This window comes from Bos indicus, chromosome 1, assembly GCF_029378745.1.
Source record: "Bos indicus isolate NIAB-ARS_2022 breed Sahiwal x Tharparkar chromosome 1, NIAB-ARS_B.indTharparkar_mat_pri_1.0, whole genome shotgun sequence".
Taxonomy (NCBI): domain Eukaryota; kingdom Metazoa; phylum Chordata; class Mammalia; order Artiodactyla; family Bovidae; genus Bos; species Bos indicus.
This window is the reverse complement of record NC_091760.1, coordinates 142,465,775-142,492,500: the sequence shown is the minus strand read 5'-3', so window position 1 is coordinate 142,492,500 and position 26,726 is coordinate 142,465,775. Positions and strand designations below refer to the sequence as shown.

General features: G+C 49.8%; 1 protein-coding gene across 2 annotated transcripts in view; it reads left to right on the top strand.

Annotated features, from left to right (window-relative positions):
• Window positions 1-26,726, top strand: part of PRDM15 (PR/SET domain 15) — a 68,370-nt gene that overhangs the window by 18,335 nt on the left and 23,309 nt on the right. For both annotated transcript variants that reach the window (XM_070795252.1, XM_070795262.1), the window contains exons 3-11: window positions 88-181; window positions 1,567-1,720; window positions 3,955-4,207; window positions 15,221-15,322; window positions 15,608-15,832; window positions 17,313-17,433; window positions 18,819-19,000; window positions 19,114-19,208; window positions 19,548-19,635. In XM_070795252.1, the coding sequence (XP_070651353.1) occupies window positions 88-181; window positions 1,567-1,720; window positions 3,955-4,207; window positions 15,221-15,322; window positions 15,608-15,832; window positions 17,313-17,433; window positions 18,819-19,000; window positions 19,114-19,208; window positions 19,548-19,635 (1,314 nt within the window). The remainder of the gene's footprint in view (window positions 1-87; window positions 182-1,566; window positions 1,721-3,954; window positions 4,208-15,220; window positions 15,323-15,607; window positions 15,833-17,312; window positions 17,434-18,818; window positions 19,001-19,113; window positions 19,209-19,547; window positions 19,636-26,726) is intronic.

The following is a 26,726-nucleotide window of genomic DNA, read 5'->3' as shown; positions in this document are numbered from 1 at the left end:
GGTCACCCCCGGGCTGTGGGATGCTCTGTGGGCGTCTCCCTCCCCTCTTGATGCCCCCTCCCCTGATGCCAGGATGTCTGTTTTCAGGGTGTGAGGACTGCAGCCAGTACCACGACTCTGAATGTCCTGAGCTGGGCCCGGTGGTCATGGTCAAAGACTCCTTCGTGTTAAGCAGGGCCAGGTGAGTGACCCCTCCAGCTGTCTTTACCATCCTGCCTGTCAAACAGGGTTGTCTGTTTGTCACCTGTGGCGAGAGCCTGGCCACCTCGGTGTCTACACAAAAGGAGGAGACAGCAAATAAGGAGGAGAGGGATCGTCCTCTTGTTCGAAGCCACCATCCACTGCAAGCTGTTTACCTGCCCCGGGGATGAGCCTGGGCATGTCAAGGAAGAGGCTTCCTGGTCAATATCTTTTATCTAGTTCCTGGTTCAGCTGGGGCGCTGAGTTGGTTTATACACCAGGTGACCACGGCTGAGGTTGTAGGTCTGCTCCTTCAGTCTCCCCTGTGGTTCGAACCCAGGCTTGCTGTCTGACACATGCCTGGCTGGGGGCTGGAGCTGTGGGCAGTGAGTACAGGTGGCTAGGCAAAGGGGGAGTAGCTGCTGGACGAGCACCTAGATCTGGTGCAGGGGCTCTGTGGCTCTGCCAGTCCACGTTTCCCTGGGGTTGGGGGACCGTGTCCCCTGTGGGGCCCCCAGGTTGCAGCCCTGTTGCCATGTGGTAGCTGTTTGGACCTGGACGAGACATGCCCCTCTAGGCATCCTGGTTGTCTCATCTGTAAAGAGGAGAGGGTGGCCCCTCAGACGTGGCTGTCATCACGACATCTGCTTTAGGAATGGGCTGGCACTCAGGCTGTCATCACTGCTGTTCCTAGAAGCCTCCCAACTAGTTTGACTGTGACTTACCTGTGCAGAGCAGAGAGATTCCTATTTTGGCCCAGACCACAGACCTGACCAGCTCTTCCAGACCCTTCAGTGGTTGCCCATTGCCCACAAACCTCCAGTGGGAGCCATCAGTCCTTCCCGGATGGGTTCCTCATCTCAACTGGCCTCCTGCCGCTCCTGTGAGGGGTCCATACCCCACCCCAGACGTGGGTCAGGCGTGCCCTGGTCTTGGCTCACGCTAGGTCCTTGCCGACACACCTCCCTTCCTCTCCCACCAGGATACACGTGTCCTCTCCTTAACATTGTCTGAATTGACAGAAAGGCCACATTCGTGATGAACCTCGCCCAGCGCAGCCTCGCGGGAAACCCTCTTCTGGTCTTGTCATTCCCGTGGTCCTTTCCACGTGGCACCTCTTCATGGTCTCTCTCTGGTCCTCCCTCCCTCTCTATGGGCCCACTTAGGGGGTGTGTGTGTGTGTGTGTATGCATGCATGTGAGCATTGGCTCTGTCTCCTGGGTGGGGAGTATAAACACATCTTCAAGTCATTGCCTCTCCATCAGCTGCTCTGGGGCCAGCGGGAGCAGCCTTCTCCATCGTCCTAACCCTCTGTCCCTGGTGAGGGTGGCACCCTGGCCAGTGGGCACTGGAGGCCGAGACTCTCTTGCTTTGTTTCATCTCTAGGTCATCCCTTCCCTCCAACCTGGAGATCAGACGCCTGGAAGACGGAGCTGAGGGGGTGTTTGCCGTGACCCAGCTCGTCAAGCGCACGCAGTTCGGCCCCTTTGAGTCGCGACGCGTCGCCAAATGGGAGAAGGAGTCCGCGTTTCCACTGAAGGTACACGCTGGGCTGGTGGGGGCTGTGGCACCCGTGTTTGTGACCTTCCTTGCGTGCAGGTGTGTGAGGGTGATGCTCACTGAAGAGTTCAGTGATTTACAAACATCATAGAGACAGCTCTAGGTGTTGTAGTTCTGCTGAATTTCCAAGACAGTGTTTCTTTTTCTTTTTTTTTTTTTAGTTTATTTTTATATCACAAGAGCATGAGTTAAGTTAGTATTTTGCAAAACTCATAAGAGTATATTTAAAACATAGGCAAGAATGGACAGCCCCCCTACCACCCCAGTGCAGGCTGTAGGAGGGGCTTTCTGTGGAATTTGCAGAACCGCGTGGGGATTTCACACCTGTGTGGAGTTTGCAAGGCTCTTTTGAAAGGAAGGTGTTTTGTGTTGATGAGAGACCAGTGCAAAATTTGGCAACTCTGAAAAGCACATCAGACAGGGAGATGATGGCTTCTGTGTGACACTGAGAAAAAGGAAATGGAAGAAAATCACAGGGAGGACTTGATCACTTAAAGTGAGACCCCCAGAGGTGCCGCGAGGCTGGGGTTGTGAGTATGGGTCACAGCTCTGGCCCCATGCCCAGAGGGCTCAGCCGCAGCCAGCCTTCAGAAACACCCATGAAATAAACTGAGAGGAACAGGCGCTGGTCGGGCAGCAGTGAGCCCCAGAGGCAAGCTTTCCTGGAGACCCTTAGCAGAGACCCAAGTGTTTTGTGACAGAGATGATCCAGCTGACCGTGGGGACTCGACAGTCCTCAGAGAACTGAGTTTACAAGGGAGATTTCAGCATGGCAGAGAGAAAGGAAAGGGACTTGATTTGTTTACAAAGAAAGGAAAGAAAGAAAGGCTGTTTTATGTGCAGGAGTGATGTCAAGAGTCCCGGGGCTGATGGGAGTAATCGCTGTGGGCCCATGGTTGGCCAAGGCCTCTTTGAAAAAGCCCTTTGTGCCTGTTTTGGTTTCTTTCAGTGACTCAAGATTCCGAAGGTCTGTGTCTGGTGTTGAGTTGTTCCAGCACAGGCTCAGTGTTGGGTACCTGGGTGCTGGGGGCACCTTTATGCCCACAGGAGGAGGCTAAGGCCAACTGGGAGCAGCCCCTGTACCAACTAGGAGGCATTAGGCACCTGGTAGCCCCCTCCACCCCCTCCCCTTCTCAGAGGGGGTTCTCCAGCTCTTAGCAGTGGGGTGCCCCTACAGGAAAAGGCAGGAGAAGAAGGGAGATTTCTTTCTATAATGAGGAAACAACAATTGCATCAGCAAATAGGGGACTGGAGCCCCCATTCCATGTGGTTACTTTGAACTTCAAAATATTCAGGCTTCTCCCCCTCGTCCCTGCCTGCATTCCATCCATAAAGTGATGGTGCTGCTTTTTAGATGAAGGCACAGCTTGTAAAGATCAAGGAATGGGACTTCCATGGCCCAGTGGTTAAGACTCTGCACTTCCACTGAAGGGTGCACAGGTCCACTCCCTGGTCTGGGAACTAAGATCCCGCATGCCGCCTGGAATGGTCAACAAGTCAATAAATAAATGAATAAATAATTCAAATTTTTAAAAAGGGATTGAGAAACTTTGCCAAAGTCATTGAACATAGTTGCAACAGAACTGGGAAAAGAACTCAGGTATCCTGATACACCCGGCCCAGGTATAGAGTTCAGGTGTTCCCCTGACACCCTGGGCCAGGAGTAGAACTCGGGTGTCTTCATGCCCACTTGAAAACTGATTAGAGCTGAGTGTCCAGGTCCTACACCTGGACCACAGGTAGACCTGAGGTGTCCTCATTCCCAACAGGACCATGCGTAGCACTCAGGGCTCCTGAGAACTCCTGACCTGGGAGTAGAGCTCAGGCTTCCTCGTGCATCCTGGAACAGGAGCAGAGCACACGTGACCAGGTACCCGCCTGGACCACAGGTGGAGATGAGGCACCCCAGTTCCCACCTAAGAACTCAGGCCTCCCCCTGACACCTGACCTTTAGTTGTGCCTCCTGCTTCCCTGTTGCCTGTGACCAGTCTGACCTGTTTCGGGGGTCCTCCTCTGCCCGCCCATCAGTGTGGACACCTATCAGTGTAGAACAGGTCCGTGCAGTGCCCTGATGTGGCAGTGTCTAGACTGGTCACTCAGTAGCCCCTTGCGTGCGCACATGCACACACACACACGTGTGTGCACGCTAATACACACACTGGTGGATAACCAGCCCCCACCCGGCCCTGCGGTGGTCTGCGCTCCCCCCGCCAGGTGTTCCAGAAGGATGGGCACCCCGTGTGCTTTGACACCTCCAACGAGGACGACTGCAACTGGATGATGCTGGTTCGGCCGGCAGCGGAGCCAGGTCACCAGAACCTGACAGCCTTCCAGCACGGCAGCGATGTCTACTTCACCACCTCCAGGGACATCCCCCCAGGCACCGAGCTGCGTGTGTGGTACGCAGCCTTCTACGCCAAGAGGATGGACAAGCCCATGCTGAGGCAGGCCTGCCCCGGGCTCCAGGGTATGTGGTGGCCCCTGCCCCCAGCCTGCCCGCTGTCCTGCTGCCCCTGCCTTGCACAGCAACCTGATGTTAGTGAGAGGCGTCCAGCTGGGCAGGCCTGTGGGGGTGGGGAATGCAGATGGGTTAGTTGGTGTGCATGTTGATTGCCTGGCCTGAGAGGCTGTTAGAAGAGCTCGCCCAAGGCCAGGCTTGCTGGCGGCAGCTCCATTCCCAGCTCGGTCCTCTGGCTTCCCACATCACTCACCTGCCCATCCTCTGGGGTCAGGTTATGGTCCCAGGGTTTGGGCAGAGGGAATGGAGCACAGGGAGGTTAAGAAACCTGCCTTGAGTCACAGAGCAGAGAGTGAAGGAATCAGGATTTGAACCCGGATTCTGGCTCCAGCAGCCTTCTCCTAGAGGTTGGGGTGTGCATATGTGTGTGTGTGGGGGGGGGGTGGTCAGAGAAAGACCTAGTGGACACCTGTGATTCACCTGCATCGTATGGAGAAGCAAATCAGATGAGGGCTTGCCACCCCGAACTGGGGCGTCTGACCTTGTAAGGGGCGGGTGGACTTAAGGCTTTTCCACCCCCATTGTAGGTCCTTTGGGTGCATGTCCTTCCCACCTGACCTTGTGAATGGCTTACATGTGGGGCTGTGACCTGGGTGAATGGGATTTCACACACCCCACCTGGGACTGCCGGGGGTGGACACGCTTGTGGCTGCCTCTAAGATGAATTCCTCTTGGGGAGAAGCAGACGCTGACTTTCCTCCTGACCCCAAACCACAGGATTCTGACAAGGAAATGATCTCTTTTGTTTTGAGCACTGTGGGTTACAGATGGCTTGGTAGGGCAAGAGGGGTAACAAGTTTGGGGGGCTCTGGGCTGTCCCATGACCCCTACATCGTAGCTGAGGTTTGGGAGCCACTCCAGGTGGGCTTGCCCAGCAGTATCAAGGAGGGAGGGGTCCATGAAGTGGCCCGCACGGTTTCTCAGAGCACTGCAGACCAGGGCTTAAATGAGAGAAATGTCCTGTCTCACAGTCTGGAAGCCTGAAGTCCAGGATCCAGGTGTGGGTAGGGCTGGTTCCTCCGGCCCTGTTCCAGCTCTGGTGTTGCTGATGGCCCTTGGCGATCCTTGGCTGGTCGCTGCATCACCTCGTCCCTGCCGGGATCTCTCCCTGGGTCTCTGGGTCCTTTTCCTATGAGGACACCAGTCACTGGATTTAGGACCACCCAAATCCAGTCTCACCTGCCTTGCCTTGGTTACTTCTTCAAAACCCCTACCCAGAGCCTCTGGGTAGACGTGAATTTCCAGGGCGTTCCTTCAGTGAGTACAGGCTGGGTGCAGGTGGTGGTGTGCTGAGCTTCTGGGGATTCCCCAGGAAAGACAGACGGCTGCACATGGGGCCTGATGGCAGCAGAGGGTTTACATCTTCACAGGGGTGTTTGCAGAGGGACACTGGCCTTGAGGGGCCTTTCTTTATTTTGATAGGAAAGGAGACAGAAGGAATTTGGAGAGACCCTTGGTTTTTTACCAGACTGCTCCTAGACCCACCCTCTGGATTTGCTAAAACTGGGTACCTTGCCCTACCCCCCAGAGGCACCCGCAGTGGGTGGGATGAAGCCAGCTCCCCAACTGCTTCCAGGGTCACCAGCATCTTACTGACCTGGTTTCCTTATGTCCTGGATTCCGTATTCCATGTGACCAGCCTAGACTGCACGTCAGGGTTCGGTTGTTAGGGTCTGACGTTATCGGTTGTGTATGGCACATGCCTCATGACTTTCAAGGTCAAAGCCAGCATAGAGGTTACTCCCCATATTGGAGTTTCTTCTTCATGGATCACAGCCTTGTCAGTGCAAAGGAGCATGTGTAACTCATTGGAGCTATGAGCCATGCTGTGCAGGGCCACCCAAGACGGATGGGTTATAGTGAAGAGTTCTGACAAAAACGTGGTCCACTGGAGGAGGGAATGGCAAACCACTCCAGTATTCTTGGCACGAGAACCCTATGAACAGTATGAAAAGGCGAAAGGATATGACACTGGAAGATGAGACCCCGGGTCGGAAGGTGTCCAGTATGGTACTTGGGAACAGTGGAGGGCAATTACTAAAAGCTCCAGAAAGAATGAAGCGGCTAGGCCAAGTGGAAACAGTTCTCAGTTGTGGATATGTCTCATGGTGAAAGTAAAGTCCAATGCTGTAAAATACAATGTTTCATAGGAACCTGGAATGTTAGATCCATGGATAAAGGTAAATTAGATGTGGTCAAACAGGAGATGGCAAGAGTGATCACTGACATCTTTGGAATCAGTAAACTGAAATGGATGGGAATGGGTGAATTTAATTCAGATGACCATTATATATATCTACTGCTCTGGGCAACAGTCTCTTAGAAGAAGTGGAGTAGCCCTCATAATCAACAAGAGTCTGAAATGCAGTACTTGGGTGTAGTTTCAAAAACTACAGAATGATCTCTGTTCATTTCCATGGCAAACCATTCAATATCACAGTAATCCAAGTCTATGCCCCAGCCACTAATGCTGAAGAAGCTGAACGGTTCTATGGAGACCTACAACATCTTCTAGAACTAACACCAAAAAAAAGATACTTTTTTCATCATAGAGGATTGGAATACCAAAGTAGGAAGTCATGAGATACCTGGAGCACAGGCAAGTTTGGCCTTGGAGTATAAAATGAAGCAGGGCAAAGGCTAACAGAGTTTTGCCAAGAGAACACACTGGTCATAGCAAACACCCTTTTCCAACAACACAAGAGACAATTCTAAACATAGACAACACCAAATGGTCAACGCCAAAATCAGATTGATTATGTTCTTTGCAGCCAAAGATGGAGAAGCTTTATACAGTCAGCAAAACAAGGCCAGGAGCTGACTGTGGCTTAGATCATGAGCTCCTTGCTGTAAAATTCAGGTTGAAAGTGCAGAAAGTAGGGAAAACCACTAGACCTTTCAGATACGACCTAAATTAAATCTCTCATGATTATACAGTAGAAGTGACAAATGGATTCAAGGGATTAGATCTAGGAGATGGAGTGCCAGTGCTAGTGAAGAACTGTGGACAGAGGTTTGTAACATTGTATAGGAGGCAGTGACCAAAACCATCCCCAAGAAAAAGAAATGCAAGAAGGGCCAAGGGGTTGTCTGAAGAGGCTTTATAAGTAGCTGAGAAAAGAGAAGCAAAAAGCAAGGGAGAAAGGGAAAGATATACCCAACTGAATGCAGAGTTCCAGAGAATAGCAAGGAGAGGTAAGAAGCCCTTCTTAAATGAACAGTGCAAAGAAGTAGTAGAAAATAATAGAATGGGACAGACTAGAGATTTCTTTAAGAAAATTGGAGAGATCAAGGGAATAGTTCATGCAAAGATGGGAACCATAAAGGACAGAAATACTAAGGACCTTACAGAAGCAGAAGAGATTAAGAAGAGGTGGCAAAAACACACTCAAGAACTGTACAAAAAAGGTCTTAATGACCCAGATAACCATGAGGGTATGGTCACTTACCTAGAGCCAGACATACTGAGTGTGAAGTCAAGTGGGCTTTAGGATGCATGACTACAAACAAAGCTAGTGTGGGTAATGGAATTCCAGCTGAGCTATTTCAAATCCTAAAAGATGATGCTGTGAAAGTGCTTCACTCAATATGCCAGCAAATTTGGGAAACTCAGCAGTGGCTACAGAACTGGAAGAGGTCAGTTTTCATTCCAATCCCAAAGAAGGGTGGTGCCAAAGAATGTTCTAACTACCACACAATTGCACTAATTTCACACACTAGCAAATAATGGTCAAATTCCTTCAAGCTAAGCTTCAGCAGTACATGAACCAAGAACTTCCAGATGTATAAGCTGGATTTAGAAAAGGCAGAGGAATGAGAGATCAAATTGCCAACATATGCTGGATCATAGAAAAAGCAAAGGAATTCCAGAAAAGCATCTGCTTCTGCTTCATTGACTGTGCTCAAGCCTTTGACAATGTGGATCACAGTAAACTGGAAAATTCCTCAAGAGATGGGAATACCAGACCACCTTACCTGTCTCCTGAGAAACCTGTATGCAGGTCAATAAGCAGCAGTTAGAACCAGCCATGGAACAACAAATTGGTTCAAAATTGGGAAACAAGTGTGACAAGGCTGTATATTGTCACCCTGCTTATTTCACTTCTGTGCAGAATGCATCATGTGCAATGCCGGGCTGGATGAAGCACAAGCTGAAATCAAGATTGCTGGGAGAAATATCAACAACCATAGATATGCAGATGATACCACTCTAATGGCAGAAAGTGAAGAGGAACTAAAGAGCCTCTTGGTAAAGGTGAAAGGGGAGAATGAAAAAGCTGGCTTAAAATTCAACATTTGAAAGACTTAAGATCATGACATTTGGACCCATCACTTCCTGGCAAATAGAAAGGGGAAATGTGGAAGCAGTGACAGATTTTATATTTTGGGGCTCTAAAATCACTGCAGATGGTGATTGCAACCATGAAATTAAAAGGTGCTTGCTCCTTGGAAGAAAGCTATGGCAAACCTAGACAGCATATTAATAAGCAGAGACGTCACTTTGCTGACGAAGGTCTGTATGGTCAAAGCTATGGGATTTCCAGTCTGGATGTGAGAGTTGAACCATAAAGAAGACTGAGTGCCAAAGAATTGATGCTTTAAAATTGTGCTGCTGGAGAAGACTCTTGAGAGTCCTTTGGGCTGCAAGGAGATCAAATCAGTCATCCTAAAGGAAATCAGCCCTGTATATTCATTGGAAGGAGTGATGCTGAAGCTGAAGCCCCAGTACTTTGACCACTTGATGTGAAGAGTCACCTCATTGGAAAAAATGCTGATACTGGAAAAGATTGAGGGCAAAAGGAGAAGAGGGCAGCAGAGGATGAGATAGTTAGGTAGTATCACTGACTCAATGGACATGAATTTAAGCAAATTCCAGGAGATAGTCTGCAAAGAGTCAGACCCAACTTGGCAACTGAAGAACAACAATCAGAGTGACAGTTGTCCTGTTGGCTTTTTTTTAACCTGTAGCTGCTGCTGCTGCTGCTGCTAAGTCACTTCAGTCGTGTCCGACTCTGTGCGACCCCATAGACAGCAGCCCACCAGGGTCCCCTGTCCCTGGGATTCTCCAGGCAAGAATACTGGAGTGGGTTGCCATTTCCTTCTCCAATGCATGAAAGTGAAAAGTGAAAGGGAAGTCACTCAGTCATGTCCGACTCTTAGCGACCCCACGGACTACAGCCTACCAGGCTCTTCTGTCCATGGGATTTTCCAGGCAAGAGTACTGGAGTGGGGTGCCATTGCCTTCTTCTGTAGGAGAGCTCCTTAATCGGGGGCTGAGTTTGATAGAACAGATCTTAATGAAATCACCTTGGAACCGTGTCATCCAGCACATCTGCCTCTCCACCCTGTCCTGACTGCTCTCATTCAGGAACACCAGGGTAGTCATGACTCCACCTCTGGGCTTCTAAGAACATTGGGCACTGTTAATAATTATACAGGTATTACGCCAGTTTGCCAGAATAGACATTTAAATACAGAAGTATTTTTCCTTCCACCTGAAGGAGCAGTGACACACACTTCTTTCAAAACTTAATCTATAAATTTTTTTCCCCTGGTATTGGATTTACTTTCCTAATCACATGTTTTCATTGAATGTCCATGAAGGTTAATTTCTCTTCTTTACACACATCTGGGCCCATTGGCCGATGAAGTAGGCAGCCCAGGAAGCCTCGTGGTCTCAGCCAGCAGGCGTGTAGGATTTAGAGTCAGCTGTCAGCGTCAGATTTTCAAAATCACTTTCCTAGTGAAAGAGGTGAGCTGTAAATACATTTCCTAACACTTGAGGAACTTCTTGATTACGTATAACAGCACCATCTTAATGACTCTTGGGATTTTTGCTTGGCATTTTCTAGCAGTTTTTACAAACCAACACAGTGGGCATATAGTTTTCAAACAATAAAATAGTGATTTTAGTGGGCGGTATCAGAGTTTGAACAAAGGTCCACAGTTGCGGGACCTCCATTGCAATCAAGATAGAGAATGGTCTGGGGCTTCCCCGGCGGTCCAGCGGGTAAGCTTCCTTGCTTCCGACGCAGGGGGCCTGGGTTCCATCCCTGGTCAGGAAACTAGATCCCCCATACTACAACTGAGAGTTTGCAGGCCACAACTAAAGATCCCGCATGCCGCAACTGAGACCTGGCACAGCCAAAGAAATTAAAAAACAAACATTCAAACTTATTGTTTTAAAAAAGATATGGAATGTTCTCATCACCCCAGAAGGTTCCCTCGTATGACTCTGTACCCCGTCCCCTGGTGACCAGTATCCATCCCCTGTCCTTGTACTTACGCCGTTTCTCTTCCATTGTTTACGCAGCCATGCGTTTCTGCGAGGCTGAGGTCCTGCCTCGCGTGCTGGCACACCGCGTGCTCGGTCTTCGTCACTTGTTTTGGTGACTGTCTGCCGGGAGCCTTCCGTGTCATCGCTGCCTCTCCCCCACAGCGTCGTTTCATTTTGCATAGACGTGTCTGTCTTGTTGGACGTGCGTGATTGTGATCAGCAGTTGCCTCCTGATCGTTGGCTAATATTTTTTTTTCTCATAATTTTTACCTTTAAAGATAGTTTTTGTGAAATAGAACACTGCCCTCAGTGAGAGGACAGCAGTCATGACTGGTTCTTCTAGTTGGTCCTGTCAGTCCCGCTTCCGCTTCCGGACATCAGCTAAAGAAAAAGGTTTCCTGCCCCAGGTCAGGTCAGCGTGAATTCCACCCCTGGGCGGGGACCTCGTGGTGTGGTGACCGCAACTCATTTGGGTTAGAAGGAGCTGCCTGCTCACCCCTCCTCAGCCTCCTTCTCTGAAACTCTCCTGTGCAAGAGTACTCTGCCCTCTTTAGACCGTGTGTGTTGGGGAAGGTGAGTGAGATACGGGATTTTGGTTTCAATTGTGACCACCTTTTCCTGATGCTCTTCCACGGATTCCCCAGAGAGCAGGCGCAGGCGAGAGCAGAGGCTGAGCCAGAGGGCACCTCCCGAGAACATGCCCTGCTTCTGTGCTGCTCACTGTCTGCTCTTTCTGTTCTAGTTTTGGTATAACCGAAAATTTCACATCCACTTATATTTCTAATCTCTTGTTATCTGACGAAGACTCAGAAAAGGCACGCAAATAGTTGTAGCGGTGGTCTCCATTTTTCCTTCCATCTTTTGCAGCCTTATTGCTGGTTTTTGATACAGAAAGAGGTGTGCTTTTTCCTAGTAACTGAAGGCATGCGCAAGTCACAGCCCTGGAGGGTCTTGCTTTGTGGGTGGCCCCAGCGTGTTTTGATGGGCGTTGTGATGGGTCCTGAGTGTCAACACAAGCTACACACAGACAGGAGTGGAGGTGGTGGTGAGAGCTGGTGGCCTCTGTCCAGCCCTGACAGGCTGCCATGTGGGGTTTAGAGAAATCAGTCTCCTGGGCCAGGATATCATGAACATACATTTGCTTTGAACGTCCCTGTTAGAGAATCCAAGCTCATACTGCTCACTGCACAGTCAATCGAGAGACAGTTGTTGGGGCAGGAATAGTCACTTTATTTGGAAAGACAGCAGGTTCTAGAAGATAGTGGACCAGTGTCCCAAAGAACCATCTTCTCTGAGTTAGAATTCAGGCCTCTTTTGTACTAAAAGGGGAGGGAATGAAGGCAAGCGTTTCCTGGTTCCAGTCAGCCTCCAGAGGGGATGTGTTAATTTCTTCCTTCTTGCAGCCATTCACAGGTGAGCCTGGTCAGGGTGTTTCCTGTGAGCTAAACAAAGGTATTTCAGCTTAATGTTCATTAAGCTGCCTCTCAAACCCTGAGAGGCAGGGTTCCCAGGGATGGGCCATGATGTGTAATTTAAGCTTACAGGCAACATCCCTTTAGTGACTAACTTGTGGGTGCTCATGTGCTAAGTCGCTTTAGTCATGTCTGACTCTGTGCAACCCAGTGGACTGCAGTCCCCAGGCTCCTCTGTCCGTGGGATTTTCCAGGCAAGAATACTAGAGTGGGTTGCCATTTCCTACTCCAGGGTATCTTCCCTCCCCCGGATCGGACCCATGTCTCTTCACGTCTCCTGCATTGCAGGCGGATTCTTGACTACTAGTTCCACCTGTAATAGAAAACAAAGGTTCTTCTCTCTTACATTCCTAACTCTGAGGACTCACAAGAGCATCAGTTTTTTTTTTAAAAGAGTCTACGCAGCCAGGATCCCCCTCTGTGTTCCATGGGCCCTGGTCGTCTTCCTCCGACCCAGACTCCGGTGAAGGTACCAGGAGGGGTAGGGGCACTGCCCTGCAGAAGCGCCTGCCCCGGGGGGGCCCAGGTCAGCCGCTCAGTCGTGTCCGACTCTTTGCGACCCCATGAATCGCAGCACACCAGGCCTCCCTGTCTATCACCAACTCCCAGAGTTCACTGAGACTCACATCCATCGAGTCAGTGATGCCATCCAGCCATCTCATCCTCTGTCGTCCCCTTCTCCTCCTGCCCCCAATCCCTCCCAGCATCAGAGTCTTTTCCAATGAGTCAACTCTTCGCATGAGGTGGCCAAAGTACTGGAGTTTCAGCTTTAGCACCATTCCTTCCAAAGAAATCCCAGGGCTGATCTCCTTCAGAATGGACTGGTTGGATCTCCTTGCGGTCCAAGGGACTCTCAAGAGTCTTCTACAACACCACAGTTCAAAAGCATCAATTCTTCGGTGCTCAGCCTTCTTCACAGTCCAACTCTCACATCCATACATGACCACAGGAAAAACCATAGCCTTGACTAGACGAACCTTTGTTGGCAAAGTAACATCTCTGCTTTTAAATATGCTATCTAGGTTGGTCATAATTTTCCTTCCAAGGAGTAAGTGTCTTTTAATTTCATGGCTGCAGTCACCATCTGCAGTGATTTTGGAGCCCAGAAAAATAAAGTCTGACACGTTTCCACTGTTTCCCCATCTATTTCCCATGAAGTGATGGGACCAGATGCCATGATCTTCGTTTTCTGAACATTGAGCTTTAAGCCAACTTTTTCACTCTCCTCTTTCACTTTCATCAAGAGGCTTTTGAGTTCCTCTTCACTTTCTGCCATAAGGGTGGTGTCATCTGCATAGCTGAGGTGATTGTTATTTCTCCCGGCAATCTTGTTTCCTGCTTGTGTTTCTTCCAGTCCAGCGTTTCTCATGATGTACTCTGCATATAAGTTAAATAAACAGGGTGACAATATACAGCCTTGACATACTACTTTTCCTATTTGGAACCAGTCTGTTGTTGTTGTTGTTCCATGTCCAGTTCTAACTGTTGCTTCCTGACCTGCATACAGATTTTGCAAGAGGCAGATCAGGTGGTCTGGTATTCCCATCTCTTTCAGAATTTTCCACAGTTTATGGTGATGCACACAGTCAAAGGCTGTGGCATAGTCAATAAAGAAGAAATAGATATTTTTCTGGAACTCTCTTGCTTTTTCCATGATCCAGCGGATGTTGGCAATTTGATCTATGGTTCCTCTGCCTTTTCTAAAACCAGCTTGCACATCAGGAAGTTCACGGTTCACATATTGCTGAAGCCTGGATTGGAGAATTTTGAGCATTACTTTACTAGCGTGTGAGATGAGTGCAATTGTGCGGTAGTTTGAGCATTCTTTGGCATTGCCTTTCTTTGGGATTGGAATGAAAACTGACCTTTTCCAGTCCTGTGGCCACTGCTGAGTTTTCCAAATTTGCTGGCATATCGAGTGCAGCACTTTCACAGCATCATCTTTCAGGATTTGAAATAGCTCAACTGGAATTCTATCACCTCCACTAGCTTTGTTCATAGTGATGCTTTCTAAGGCCCACTTGACTTCACATTCCAGGATGTCTGGCTCTAGGTCAGTGATCACACCATCGTGATTATCTGGGTCGTGAAGATCTTTTTGTACAGTTCTTCTGTGTATTCTTGCCATCTCTTCTTAATATCTTCTGCTTCTGTTAGGTCCATACCATTTCTGTCCTTTATTGAGCCCATCTTTGCATGAAATGCTCCTTTGGTATCTCTGATTTTCTAAAAGAGATCTCTAGTCTTTCCCATTCTGTTGTTTTCCTCTATTTTTTTGCATTGATTGCTGAAGAAGGCTTTCTTATCTCTTCTTGCTATTCTTTGGAACTCTGCATCAGATGTTTATATCTTTCCTTTTCTCCTTTGCTTTTCGCTTCTCTTCTTTTCACAGCTATTTGTAAGGCCTCCCCAGACATTTTGCTTTTTTGCATTTCTTTTCCATAGGGATGGTCTTGATACCTGTCTCCTATACGATGTCACAAACCTCATTCCATAGTTCATCAGGCACTCTATCAGATCTAGGCCCTTAAATCTATTTCTCACTTCCACTGTATAATCATAAGGGATTTGATTTGGGTCATACCTGAATGGTCTAGTGGTTGGGCTATTTAAACCTAAATTCAAATACAGTAAAAGCAGAAGTCCAGTTCCTCAGGGGCACTAGGCACACGTGGCTGCCACCTGGAAGGCAGTTACAGAACATTTCTGTCATTGCAAAAGTTTTGTTGACAGTGCTTGGGCAGGAGCCATGGCGAAACTGGGCTCAGGGCATGGCGCCTGACTCGTGGATTCGCCCCTTCTTGACACGTGAGCCAGTGAGAGAGTAGAGAATTCGCTGTGGGCTCTAGGATGCCTTTTTTTTTTTTTTCCTTGAAGTCATCAGTGTGTGTGGAGGGGTGTGTGTCTGTTCCCACTGGACTGGCTTCTGTGAAGAGGGTACATTTCCTTGACTGGTGCCAGCCCTGCCTCAGACTGGTTCCAGTTCTCCGTGCCCGGTTTCCTCATCTGTGAAATGGGGATGCTTACAGGCATGAACGAGTCCCTGTGGGTAAAACTCTGAGAACAGTGTTTGGAGGGTTGGATTTGCTCCCAAGAGATGGCAGTTGTCACCACTGTCATTGTCACCTCCTATGGGGCAGGTGCGCCCTCCACTGGGCTGGGCAGCACAGAGAGGAACTTCTGGACCTTCTCCCCCCACCTTGTCTTTTGAAGCTGCAGGCACCCCAGAGAACAGCACCCCGGTGGAGGCAGAGCCCAGCCAGTGGGTGTGCAAGGTGTGTTCAGCCACCTTCCTGGAGCTGCAGCTGCTGAATGGTAAGGGGCAGGCGCCTGCTGGGCCAGACGCCAGGGAGTCTCCGGATGCGTTCACCCAGACGCGCACTGTCACTTCCATCGGGGAGGGTGTCAGGATTCCCCTGGCTCCTCTCCTGGCCTGTGTCCCGCGGGCCTCCTCCCAGGGATCTGTGCTTTGTCTTGAAGTCCTCTGTGTGTCCTCCATCTCAGCAGAGTAGTTCAGTTGGGGAGAAGGGTAGTGGGGGCTCTGTTTTTGTGGCCTAAGTGTTTTCAGCCTGGTGGATTCATCATAAGCATCTTCTGCAGAGCACCTGTTGGGCCACTTGGAACAATCCAAGAGCGGCGCCCCAGCCGGCCAGCAGGAGTCAGCCCCGGAGAAGGAAGCAGATGTGCCCCGGGGGGAACCTGCTGAGGTTCCCAAGACTGTCAGTGCCACCAAAGAGCAGAAGAAAAAGCCTCGAAGGGGAAGAAAACCCAAAGCATCCAAACCAGAGCAGCCTCTAGTCATTGTTGAAGGCAAGGAGCCAGCAGGTGAGGGTGGTCCTGGGGGAGGAGCCAGCTTGGGGGCGTGGCCATGGGGAGGAGCCAGTTTGGGGCGTGGTCCTGGGGGAGGAGTGATGATAGCAGGGAGGGGCCTGAGGCCATATTGCCTCCTTGCCAGGCAGGAGAACTTGGTCCAGAGTCTAGAGGGAGGTGCTGTTTAAGCCCTGCTCTTGCTGTGAACCAGCTCTTTCGAGTACAGCTTACTCCCAGTGCGTTTGGTAGAGTGCGTGGGCTGTGAACTTTGATAGGCGGGTTCCCCATTGTAGGTGGTCGTCTGGACAGAACATTTCCATCTCCTCAGCCACCCATCCTGGGAGCTCTGTGCTCAGCATCTTCCAGGCCACATGTGGAAAAGACTTGTCCACGTTGGGCTTCCCACTTTCCTTCGGTGCCGAGTCATGTCGGTCCATCATGTGGGTGCTCCAGCGTCTGCTCCCTGTCTCCTGTGAACGGACATGCAGCTGCACTCTGGGCCATGGCTAAAGGTGTTACTCTGACAATATAGTAGCTTCAGTTGAGTTTGGAGGGAACCTGGTCTCTCGGGTGAGGGGTCCCCACGAGGCCACGTCCCCTCAGACCTCATGGCCTCACCAGAAGTGCCACCAGATTCTGGCGGGTCTGGCATGTAAGGACCAGACTTGATGCTCAGACACTCGTGAGTCCCCTCACTGCCTTCCTCACTGACCACCCACTGGGCAGTTTTTCTTCTTGCTGTCTGCTGTAGCCTAGGATTTCTTTGTGAGTGACAAGAAATTTTTGTTCTCTCTCAGAGTTAAAGAGAATTCAGAGGAGCAGCCCTCAGATAATATTCTCAGGAGAAGTGGTTTAAGCTTCCCCTGGACAGTCTCTGTACTTCTCTATAAACAAGAAGAAAAGACAGAAAGAAGTGAAAAACTTATTAAGTGATTATTTCACTAATTATTAGTTGCGTTAGGAAGACACATCATAGTAGGTGAAGTAGATAAATCTTTTTGTGTAGTCTTCCCATATTTCATTTGTTTAGAGGGTCAGTCCTGGGTCCCTATTACTGTGGTCATTTGGTATTTAACTCTTATAGAAAATGATTATTTGCTTTTGAACATACGATGACTTGTGTAATTACAGAAATTAATACTCCTAAATCTCTGTCAGGATGAATTTAATAAGTTATAAGACCCTACTATATATCAAAGTGTTTTGTTTTAGGTGGTATGAAAAGGGATTGAAATAGAGTTATGACTCCTGTGGTTTTAAAAAGAATCACAGATTCCAACTCCAGTTTTGATTTAAGAATAACATTTTGCTCTTTTCAATCTGCAGGCAAATGTGTGGATTCTAAAGTATTGCTGTTTTTTTCCCTCTGTCAATCTTGTGACCCGTGTCTATGGCATTGGCCTGGCTGCCGCCCCTTGGGCCTGTCATCTGGGTTCAGCTGTGTTCTGTCCACGGCCCCAGAAGTGACACAGCTTGTCTTGTCCCCTCCTTGCAGAGCAAGTGACAGAGATCATGACTGAGGTCGAGCCCGTGACTGTGACGCCAGATGAGCGGATCATGGAGCTTGTTCTGGGAAAGCTGGCCGCCACCCCCAGCGACACCAGCTCAGTGCCAAAGTAAGTCCCAGCATGGCACTCGGCCTGGCTTCATGGGCAGCAGCGTGTGGCGGCTAATCCATTTCAGAGGGAAAGCCTGATGAGAGGGGATGGTTTACTTCTTATGGGAAATGCACATGCATGGGGAGCAGCAGGAATGTCCTGGAGCTCAGGGAGTTAATAGTGCAGCCTCCGTGAAAATAGATGAGAAAGCCTTTTTATTGTTGTAAAATACACATAGTATACAATTTATCATCTTAGCCATTTCTAAGTGTATGGTTCAGTGTTTTCAAAAACAATCACGTCTTTGCAGAACCTTCCATCCATCTCCAGAATTTTTTCATCTTCCCCAAGATGAAACTCCATCCTTATGAAATACTAACTCCCCATCTCCCCCTCTCCAGCCCCTGGCACCCACTATTCTGCTTTCTATCTCTGTGACGACCTTACAGGAGGTACTCATGTCTCTCAGGACCTCATATAACAGATCACACATGTTTGTCCTTTTGTGACTGGTTTACTTCACTTAGTGTAATGCCCTCGAGGTCCATGTGTGTTGCAGCAGGTATCGGAGTGTCCTTCTGGTTTAAGTCGGAACACTACTCCATCATGCGGGAGGACCACACTTGGTTCATCCACTCTTCCACCAGCTGATACTTGTGTTGTGTCTAACAAGGCTGCCATGATGGAACAGTTTGTATCTGAACTTCTGTAAATTTAATATTCTGCATTTCTCTTCTTTTTGTGAATGAGGAAAATGTTTGTTTTAGCTATTATTCTTGGTAATTTTTGCCCTGAAGTTGAATAAGCCTGTGACAGTTTTTAGGTCCTTTTTGGAGTGCATCCTTCAGTGTCAAAGCATGCCTGGTCCTAGACAGTCCAGGAAGCTGTGCAAAAACAGAGCAGAGCAGAGCATTGTCAGAAATGGTGAGCGTGACCTACTTATTCATGCTCCATCTTATTGCCCAGAGGATTTCAGTAACTTACTGTTAGAAACACATTTAATAGGGAGAAGAAGTTTGAAAAAATCAGGTTCAGGGAAGATATGAAACAGGGTAGATAGAGGCAAGTGAGGAAAGCAGAAGAGATGGGGTCACTCTGGCCAATGTACTAACTGAGGTCCAGGCTTCTGGTGACCAGAGTTAATGCCGAGGGAGATGAGTGGCTGGTGTGGAAAAGCTGAGTGATGCCACCGCACATTCAGGGTGTCTCCCTTCCAGAGACATTCAGGGTGCTCCCTTATCCAGAAGCCCCAAAGCTGGGGGACACCTGTGCCCAACACTCCCCTCCGGTGTCGAGCTGGGAAGATTCGACAGGCGCCCTTTCCAGGATGACTAACCTTGAGCTTCTCTCCCCAGCGACCCTGCCTCCCGCCCACCTCACCAGCCTGTGCGTCTCTCCCGCAGGTTCCCGCATCACCAGAGCGGCACCATCACCCTCAAGAGGAGCCTGATCCTCTCGAGCCGGCACGGCATCCGGCGGAAGGTGGTGCGGCAGCTGGGCGAGCACAGGCGGGTATACCAGTGTAGTATCTGCAGCAAGGTCTTCCAGAACAGCAGCAACCTGAGCAGGCACGTGCGCTCGCATGGTGAGTCCCTGCCGCCGCCATGTCCGCCCGGGGGCCAGGCGGCGGCCCCAGGCGGGCACCGCGGTCTTGGTGCGCCTGGAGGAGTGACGTGCTCGTCACTGGCTTGTCCTTAGGTGACAAGCTGTTTAAATGTGAGGAATGTGCCAAGTTGTTCAGCCGCAAGGAGAGCCTGAAGCAGCACGTCTCGTACAAGCACAGCAGGAACGAGGTGGGTGGTGGAGGAGAGAAAAGCAATGATGACTGGAGAGTCCCGGGCGAGGGGAGTGGGGAGAGGGAGCCGGAGGGGCCGAGATAGGCCGGGGCCTGGCAGGGTGCTGCCGCGGATCGGGGAGGAGCCGGAGGCCAACGTGGGCACCGAGGTCACCTGGATGCTTCTCTTTCCAGGGCAGTGGGTCAGCCAGGCACGGTTCGTGTTTCTAAGCTGGGCAGGAGGGTAGCAGAGGGAGGGAGTGTGAGACACGACATTGCTGGAGCAGCTCCTTTGAGGAGAGGGTGTCCCAGCTGCCCCACTACTGCCCCACCCCCCACCCCCGTCTCCTCCCATCAGGTCGACAGCGAATACAGGTACCGCTGTGGCACCTGTGAGAAGACCTTCCGCATCCAGAGCGCGCTGGAGTTTCACAACTGCCGCACAGGTGAGCGGCCCCGCCCAGCACTGAGGCTCAGGTACCTGGCGGGGTGGGAACCAGGTGCTCCAGCAGGGGGTGAAGGTGAATTTAACTGGTAACCTCACCTTTAAGATTCTGCTCCATTTGGTTTGCTTTCAAGCAGCTGTTAATGCTAAGACATGCAGATGGAGAGTTCCCATTTAAAAGAGAATTTATTTCCTACTATTCATCAAAAGCAGCTACATATGGTTGCATTTGCGGCTTCCCTGGTGGCGCTAGTGGTAGAGAATCCTCCTGCCAATTCAGGAGATGCAGGTTCCATCCACAGGTTGGGAAGATCCCCTGGAGGAGGGCCTGGCAACCCACTCCAGTGTTCTTTCCTGGAGAATCCTATGGACAGAGGAGCCTGATGGGCTACAGTCCATGGGGCTGCACAAAGAGTTGGACACGATTGAGCGACTGAGCATGCCCATGGCTGCATCTGAGACTGGGGAGGTTTCATCCTCACCAAGAATGTTGAGCGGCCGAGGAGGGTTTGTTCGGGGATCAAGGGAGAAGTACGTGCCGAGGTGGGGTCACGGCTGGAGGAGTGGGCTTCTGCCTCCTTATCGGTAGGACCTTCCTCAGCCATCCACCCTCTTCCCTCCATGGGCCCACCCGTGTCTGGCAAAGGCCTGGCTGTTCCCTCTCACTGACTGGTTTTGCTCTGAGCCTGCCTCTGTCCCTGGTCTCCACTCATGACCTGGACCTTCGTCTGCTTGTGTGTGGCTGATGCCATATGCTCAGACCAGCCTGTGGCCAGGATGGCTTGCTGGGCCTAGCCAAGCATCCTGAGCTCAGTGTCTGGCCAGCTCACAGCTGGTGAGCACACATGATGTACATAAATCCCTGAGGATGGCCAGGACATGGCTGTGCGGGGCTCAGCCGGTCAGGGTGGCCTCTGTCTGGCGCCCCGTGGGTGAAGGCTCGCTGCCCCCCATCCCCACCCTGGGAGGATGGGCACCGGGGAGGGTCACTGTTGTCTTTTCGGCCCCTATTCTCGGAATCATGGCACCTGGGCCGGGGGGGTGGGAGGGGGCACTGGTGGCAGCCGGCTTGGACACTTGCCAAGTTAGCACTTAATTCCGAATCCCCTTCCATTGACCCTCCATGTGGGTCCCTGTTCACTCTGTGACTCTGTGCTGATTCTTGTTAAGGTGCTGGCCAGTCCTCATCTTGGGGCATCCTTACCCATCATATCCAGCATCGCTGCCCTCCCCGCCGGCGCCTGCTCCTGCAGGCTCTGCTCTGTCCCTTTGTTTGACTCACATGCTTGTTCCACTCTGCGGGCTTCTGTTGGAAACCAAGGCTGTTTCCTCCACCCACGGTGGGGCTTTTCTGAAGTGGCAGGTGAGTCTTGTCTCACTTGAGCTCAGGCTGCTCTGCAGCGTCAGTCACGGGGTGAAGCGGACTTGGAAGCTTCCAGGTGGATCCATATAATGTGCCCCGCCACCTGCAGTCTGCAGTCGTGTGCCCCAAACCTGGGGAAACCCACCAATTTTTGATGTCACGTCAGTCAAATTGTTCACTTAGGATGGCTTTCTTGCTATTGTCTGGAACTCTGCATTCACTTAGGAATATCCTTCCCTTTCTCCTTTGCCTTTCACTGTTCTTCCTTTCTCAGGTATTTGTAAGGCCTTCTCAGACAACCACTTTGCCTTCTTGCATTTCTTTTTCCTGGGGATGGTTTTGGTCACCACCTCCTTCACAGTGTTACAGACTGTCTGTCATTCTATCTGCCTATTACTATCTGTCTGTCTACAGGTCTGTCTGTCACTCTATCTACCAGATCTGGTCCCTTCAGTCTATTCATCACCTCCACTGTATAGTCATAAGGGATTTGATTTAGGTCATACCTGAATGGCCTAGTGGTTTTCCCCACTTTCTTCAATTTGAGCCTGAATTTTGTAGTAAGGAGCTGATGATCTGAGCCACAGTCAACTCCAGGTCTTGTTTTTGCTGACTGTATGAACAATGCAAAGAAATAGGGGAAAACAATAGAATGGGAAAGACTAGACATCTCTTTAACAACATTGGAGAGATCAAGGGAACATTTCATGCAAAGATGGGTACAATAAAGGACAAAAACAGCAAGGACCTAACAGAAGCAGAAGATATTAAGAAGAGGTGGCAAGAATACACAGAACTATACAAAAAAGGTCTTAACGACCCAGATAACCACGATGGTGTGATCACTTACCTACATCCAGACATCCTGGAATGTGAAGTCAGGTGGGCATTAGGAAGCATCACTACGAACAAAGCTAGTAGAGGTGATGGAATTCCAGCTAAGCTGTTTCAAATCCTAAAAGATGATGCTGTGAAAGTGCTGCACTCAATATGCCAGCAAATTTAGAAAACTCAGCAGTGGCCACAGCACTGGAAAACGTCAGTTTTCATTCCAATCCCAAAGAAGAACAATGCCAAAGAAAGTTCAAACTACCACACAATTGCACTCATTTCACACGCCAGCAAGATTATGCTCAAAATCCTTCAAGTGAGGCTTGAACAGTATGTGAACCAAGAACTTCCAGCTGTACAAGCTAGATTTAGAAAAGGCAGAGGAACCAGAGATCAAATTGCCAACATATGCTGGATCATAGAAAAAGCAAGGTAATTCCAAAAAAAAAATCTGCTTCATTGACTAAGCTAAAGCCTTTGACTGTGTGGATCACAACAAACTGAAGAATATTCTTAATGAGATGGGAATACCAGACCATCTTCCCTGTCTCTTGTGAAACCTGTATGCAGGACAAGAAGCAATAGTTAGAACCGGACATGGAACCACGGACTGGTTTCAAATTGGGAAAGGTGTACATCAAGGCTGTATATTGTCACCCTGCATATTTAACTTATATGCAGAGGACATCATGTGAAATGCAGGGCTGGATGAAGCACAAGCTGGAATCAAGATTGCCGGGAGAAATATAACCTCAGATATGAAGATGTTACCAGTCTAATGGCAGAAAGTGAAGAGGAATTAAAGAGCGTCTTGATGTAGGTCAAAGAGGAGACTGAAAAAAGCTGGCTTAAAACTCAGCATTCAAGAAACTAAGATCTTGGCATTCAGTCCTGTCACATGACAAATAGATGGGGAAAACGTGGAAACTGTCAGATTTAATTTTCTTGGGCTCCAGAATCTATGCGGATGGTGATTGCAGCCATGAAATTAAAAGAGACTTGCTCCTTGGAAGAATAGCTATGACAAACCTAGATCAGATCAGATCAGATCAGTCGCTCAGTGGTGTCTGACTCTTTGCGACCCCATGAATCACAGCACACCAGGCCTCCCTGTCTATCACCAACTCCCAGAGTTCACTGAGACTCACGTCCATCAAGTCAGTGATGCCATCTAGCCGTCTCATCCTCTGTTGTCCCCTTCTCCTCTTGCCCCCAATCCCTCCCAGCATCAGAGTCTTTTCCAATGAGTCAACTCTTCGCATGAGGTGGCCAAAGTACTGGAGTTTCAGCTTTAGCATCATTCCTTCCAAAGAAATCCCAGTGCTGATCTTCTTCAGAATGGACTGGTTGGATCTCCTTGCAGTCCCAGGGACTCTCAAGAGTCTTCTCCAACACCACAGTACAAAAGCATCAATTCTTCGGCGCTCAGCCTTCTTCACAGTCCAACTCTCACATCCATACATGACCACAGGAAAAACCATAGCCTTGACTAGATGGACCTTTGTTGGCAAAGTAATATCTCTGCTTTTGAATATGCTATCTAGGTTGGTCATAACTTTCCTTCCAAGGAGTAAGCATCTTTTAATTTCACGGCTGCAGTCACCATCTGCAGTGATTTTGGAGCCCAAAAAATAAAGTCTGACACTGTTTCCGCTGTTGCCCCATCTATTTGCCATGAAGTGATGGGACCGGATGCCATGATCTTCGTTTTCTGAATGTTGAGCTTTAAGCCAACTTTTTCACTCTCCACTTCCACTTTCATCAAGAGGCTTTTGAGTTCCTCTTCACTTTCTGCCATAACGGTGGTGTCATCTGCATATCTGAGGTGATTGATATTTCTCCCGGCAATCTTGATTCCAGCTTGTGTTTCTTCCAGTCCAGCGTTTCTCATGATGTACTCTGCATAGAAGTTAAATAAACAGGGTGACAATATACAGCCTTGACAAACTCCTTTTCCTATTTGGAACCAGTCTGTTGTTCCATGTCCAGTTCTAACTGTTGCTTCCTGAACTGCATACAGATTTCTCAAGAGGCAGATCAGGTGGTCTGGTATTCCCATCTGTTCCAGAATTTTCCACAGTTTATTGTGATCCACATAGTCAAAGGCTTTGGCATAGTCAATAAAGCAGAAATAGATGACAGTGTATTAAAAAGCAGAGAGATTACTTTGCTTACAAAGGTCCATCTAGTCAAAGCTATGGTTTTCCAGTAGTCATGTATGGATGGGAGAGTTGGAGTATAGAGAAGACTGAGCACCAAAGAATGGATGCATTCAAATTGTGGTGTTGGAGAAGACTCTTGAGAGTCTCTTGGACAGCAAGGAGATCCAACCAGTCAATCCTAAAGGATATCAGTCCTGAATATTCATTGGAAGGACTAATGCTGAAGCTAAAGCACCAATACTTTGGCTACCTGATGTGAAGAACTGACTCATTGGAAGAGACCCTGTTGCTGGGAAGATTGAAGGCGGAAGGAGAAGGGAATGACAGAGGATGAGATGGTTGGATGGCATCACTGACTCAATGGACGTGAGTTTGTGCAAACTCTGAGAGATAGTGAAGGACAGGGAAGCCTGGTGTGCTGCAGTTCATAGGGTCGCAAAGAGTGGGACACATGTTAGCCTTAGCGAGCAAGCAACAGTCAGATGGGCCTCAGCTGACCTTGGTGCCCAGTGGGACGATGGCGCCCCGTGTGGCCACGCTCGGTTCTGCACGAGCACACTGGGTGAGTGGAGGGTGACACAGGTCCTGTTTGGTGAGACTGGCTCAAAGCCGAGGAAGAGAAGTTGTCCTTTTTTTATCTTTATTTCTCTGGACACAAATGAAACAGAATGTATGCAGACAAAGCAGCAGTTGCTACACGTCAGCAGAAAATTCTGTTAAAACAGATGCTTGTGGTTCTTTGTTATATAGAAGTACCTGAGCAGCAGTGGATTGAAGTGTAATTTCTCTGTAATTTCAAACGTTAGAAGTTTTGAATGGAAAACAGGATAAACTGGGAACTGAGCTGATTTGTGTAATATATATTTGCACCATTATACTTTTATATAGTACTCACCTTAGGACAATGTATCTTCCATAGGCTGTTAAGTCAGGGATTTGTGTGAGCTTTGAAATGATGATTTCTTGGGCTTTTCTCAAGGACAGCGGAGCCTGTCCTGGGTGTGAGGAGGCGTAAGTCTAACTCTTGTAAATGGCCCTCATCTGCTCTCAGCCTTTCTTGGGAGTTAGAGAAGAGCTGAGGTTCACGTCTAGGCCATCGGGCAAGACAGAGCCACCTGGGTTCCCGTGCAGCCAGCCCCCTGGAAATTCCCCATCCCATGTCCTGCACACTTACCCTTCACCAGAGCCTGCGTGTCAAGCTACACTCCCAGGCTTGCAGGCCTTGGAGTTGCCTGTCCTTGAGACCAAAGAAAGTCCAGAGACAGCGACAGAGACATTACCTTACACGTCAGAAACATAGGCTCTGAAGCCACAGCTGCCTCTGCTATACACACACACACCCCATTTATAGGGGGAGATTGCCTTCAGGTTGGCTTGTCAGTTACCAGGGAGTCCAGCAGCTGGGGCACACCCCTTCCAGCCCCTCAGGTTAACAGCCAGGACCAGCACGAGGGCAGGTATTTCCCTTGAATGAACTAGCAGGTGGAGTCTTTCTGGCCTAAAGATTAGGACAGTCCCTAGCTGAGGCAGAGGGCGAGCGGTTCATGTGAGTGGAGGTGAGACAGATGCTGGACAAGCAGGAGGTGGACAGAGAGCCGGAGGACGGCCGTCCCGCGTGGCCTGACCACACACCACATAATAGGTATTCATTCTCAGTTGCTGCATTTTGTCAAAAGACCAGTGTAGACCTCGAGGGCAACAGGATTATGGGTGGGAGAAGGTTGTCCTTGAGCGCCTGTCTGGACTCCTGAACTGGTGACAGGTGGATGCCACGGCGGGAAAGGCCGCCCGAGCTGACAGCCTGGCCCGACAGCTGCTCCAACTCCACTGTCGCTGGGCGGAGGCCACCTCTGTGGGTTGGGAAAGGTTGGAAGTGGGTCGTCTCCATTCGCTGGGAGGGACTCATTAGGGCGAGAGGGAGCTGAAGTCCAAGGGCTGCACTGCACTTTGCACGGCTGTCGGGTTCCATCTGGGGCTTGTGGGGCCAACCTGCCCAGGAGGGACGCTCACCTGTGTGGTTTGGGAGGCCCAGGATGGGTGGGGCCTCCAGTAATCTGCTGGGATAGCACTGTAGGGGGGTGCTGTTCAGTCGCTCAGTCGTGTCTGACTCTTTGTGACCCCGTGGACTGCAGCACACTAGGCCTTCCTGTTCTTCACTATTTCCCAGGGTTCGCTCAAACTCATGTCCACTGAGTCAGTGATGCCATCCAGCCATCTCATCCTCTGCCATCCCCTTCTCCTCCTGCCCTCAGTCTTTGCCGGCATCAGGGTCTTTTCCAGTGAGTCGGCTCTTCACATCAGGTGACCAAGCATTGGAGCGTCAGCTTCAGCACGCTGTATGGTGTGGCCCTTCACTAAGCAAGATGGCAGATGCCCTTGTCTCTGGTCTTGTTCCTAAGAATCAATGCTAGGGAAATCTAGTTGGAAAAAAAAATTACCAAGAACTACTAAATTGTCTGGTATCAAAAACAATGAAGAAAATTGTGATACATGAACTGAGTAGAATATTGTGTAGCTGTTAAAATAAGTCTGAAAATCTTCACATGCTAAGTGCCTGTGCTGTGCACACATGCACAAACCCGTGTACAGGGCACTGTGTGGACACCCCTGGGCCTCACGGGGCTGCACACTGGGGTCAGGAGAGAAGTTAACCGCTGAGTCTGGAGCTGACTGGCTTGTAACAGCTGGGGGTGCTGCCGGCATCTGGGGCGGGGGAGGCCAGGGATGCTGCTCAGC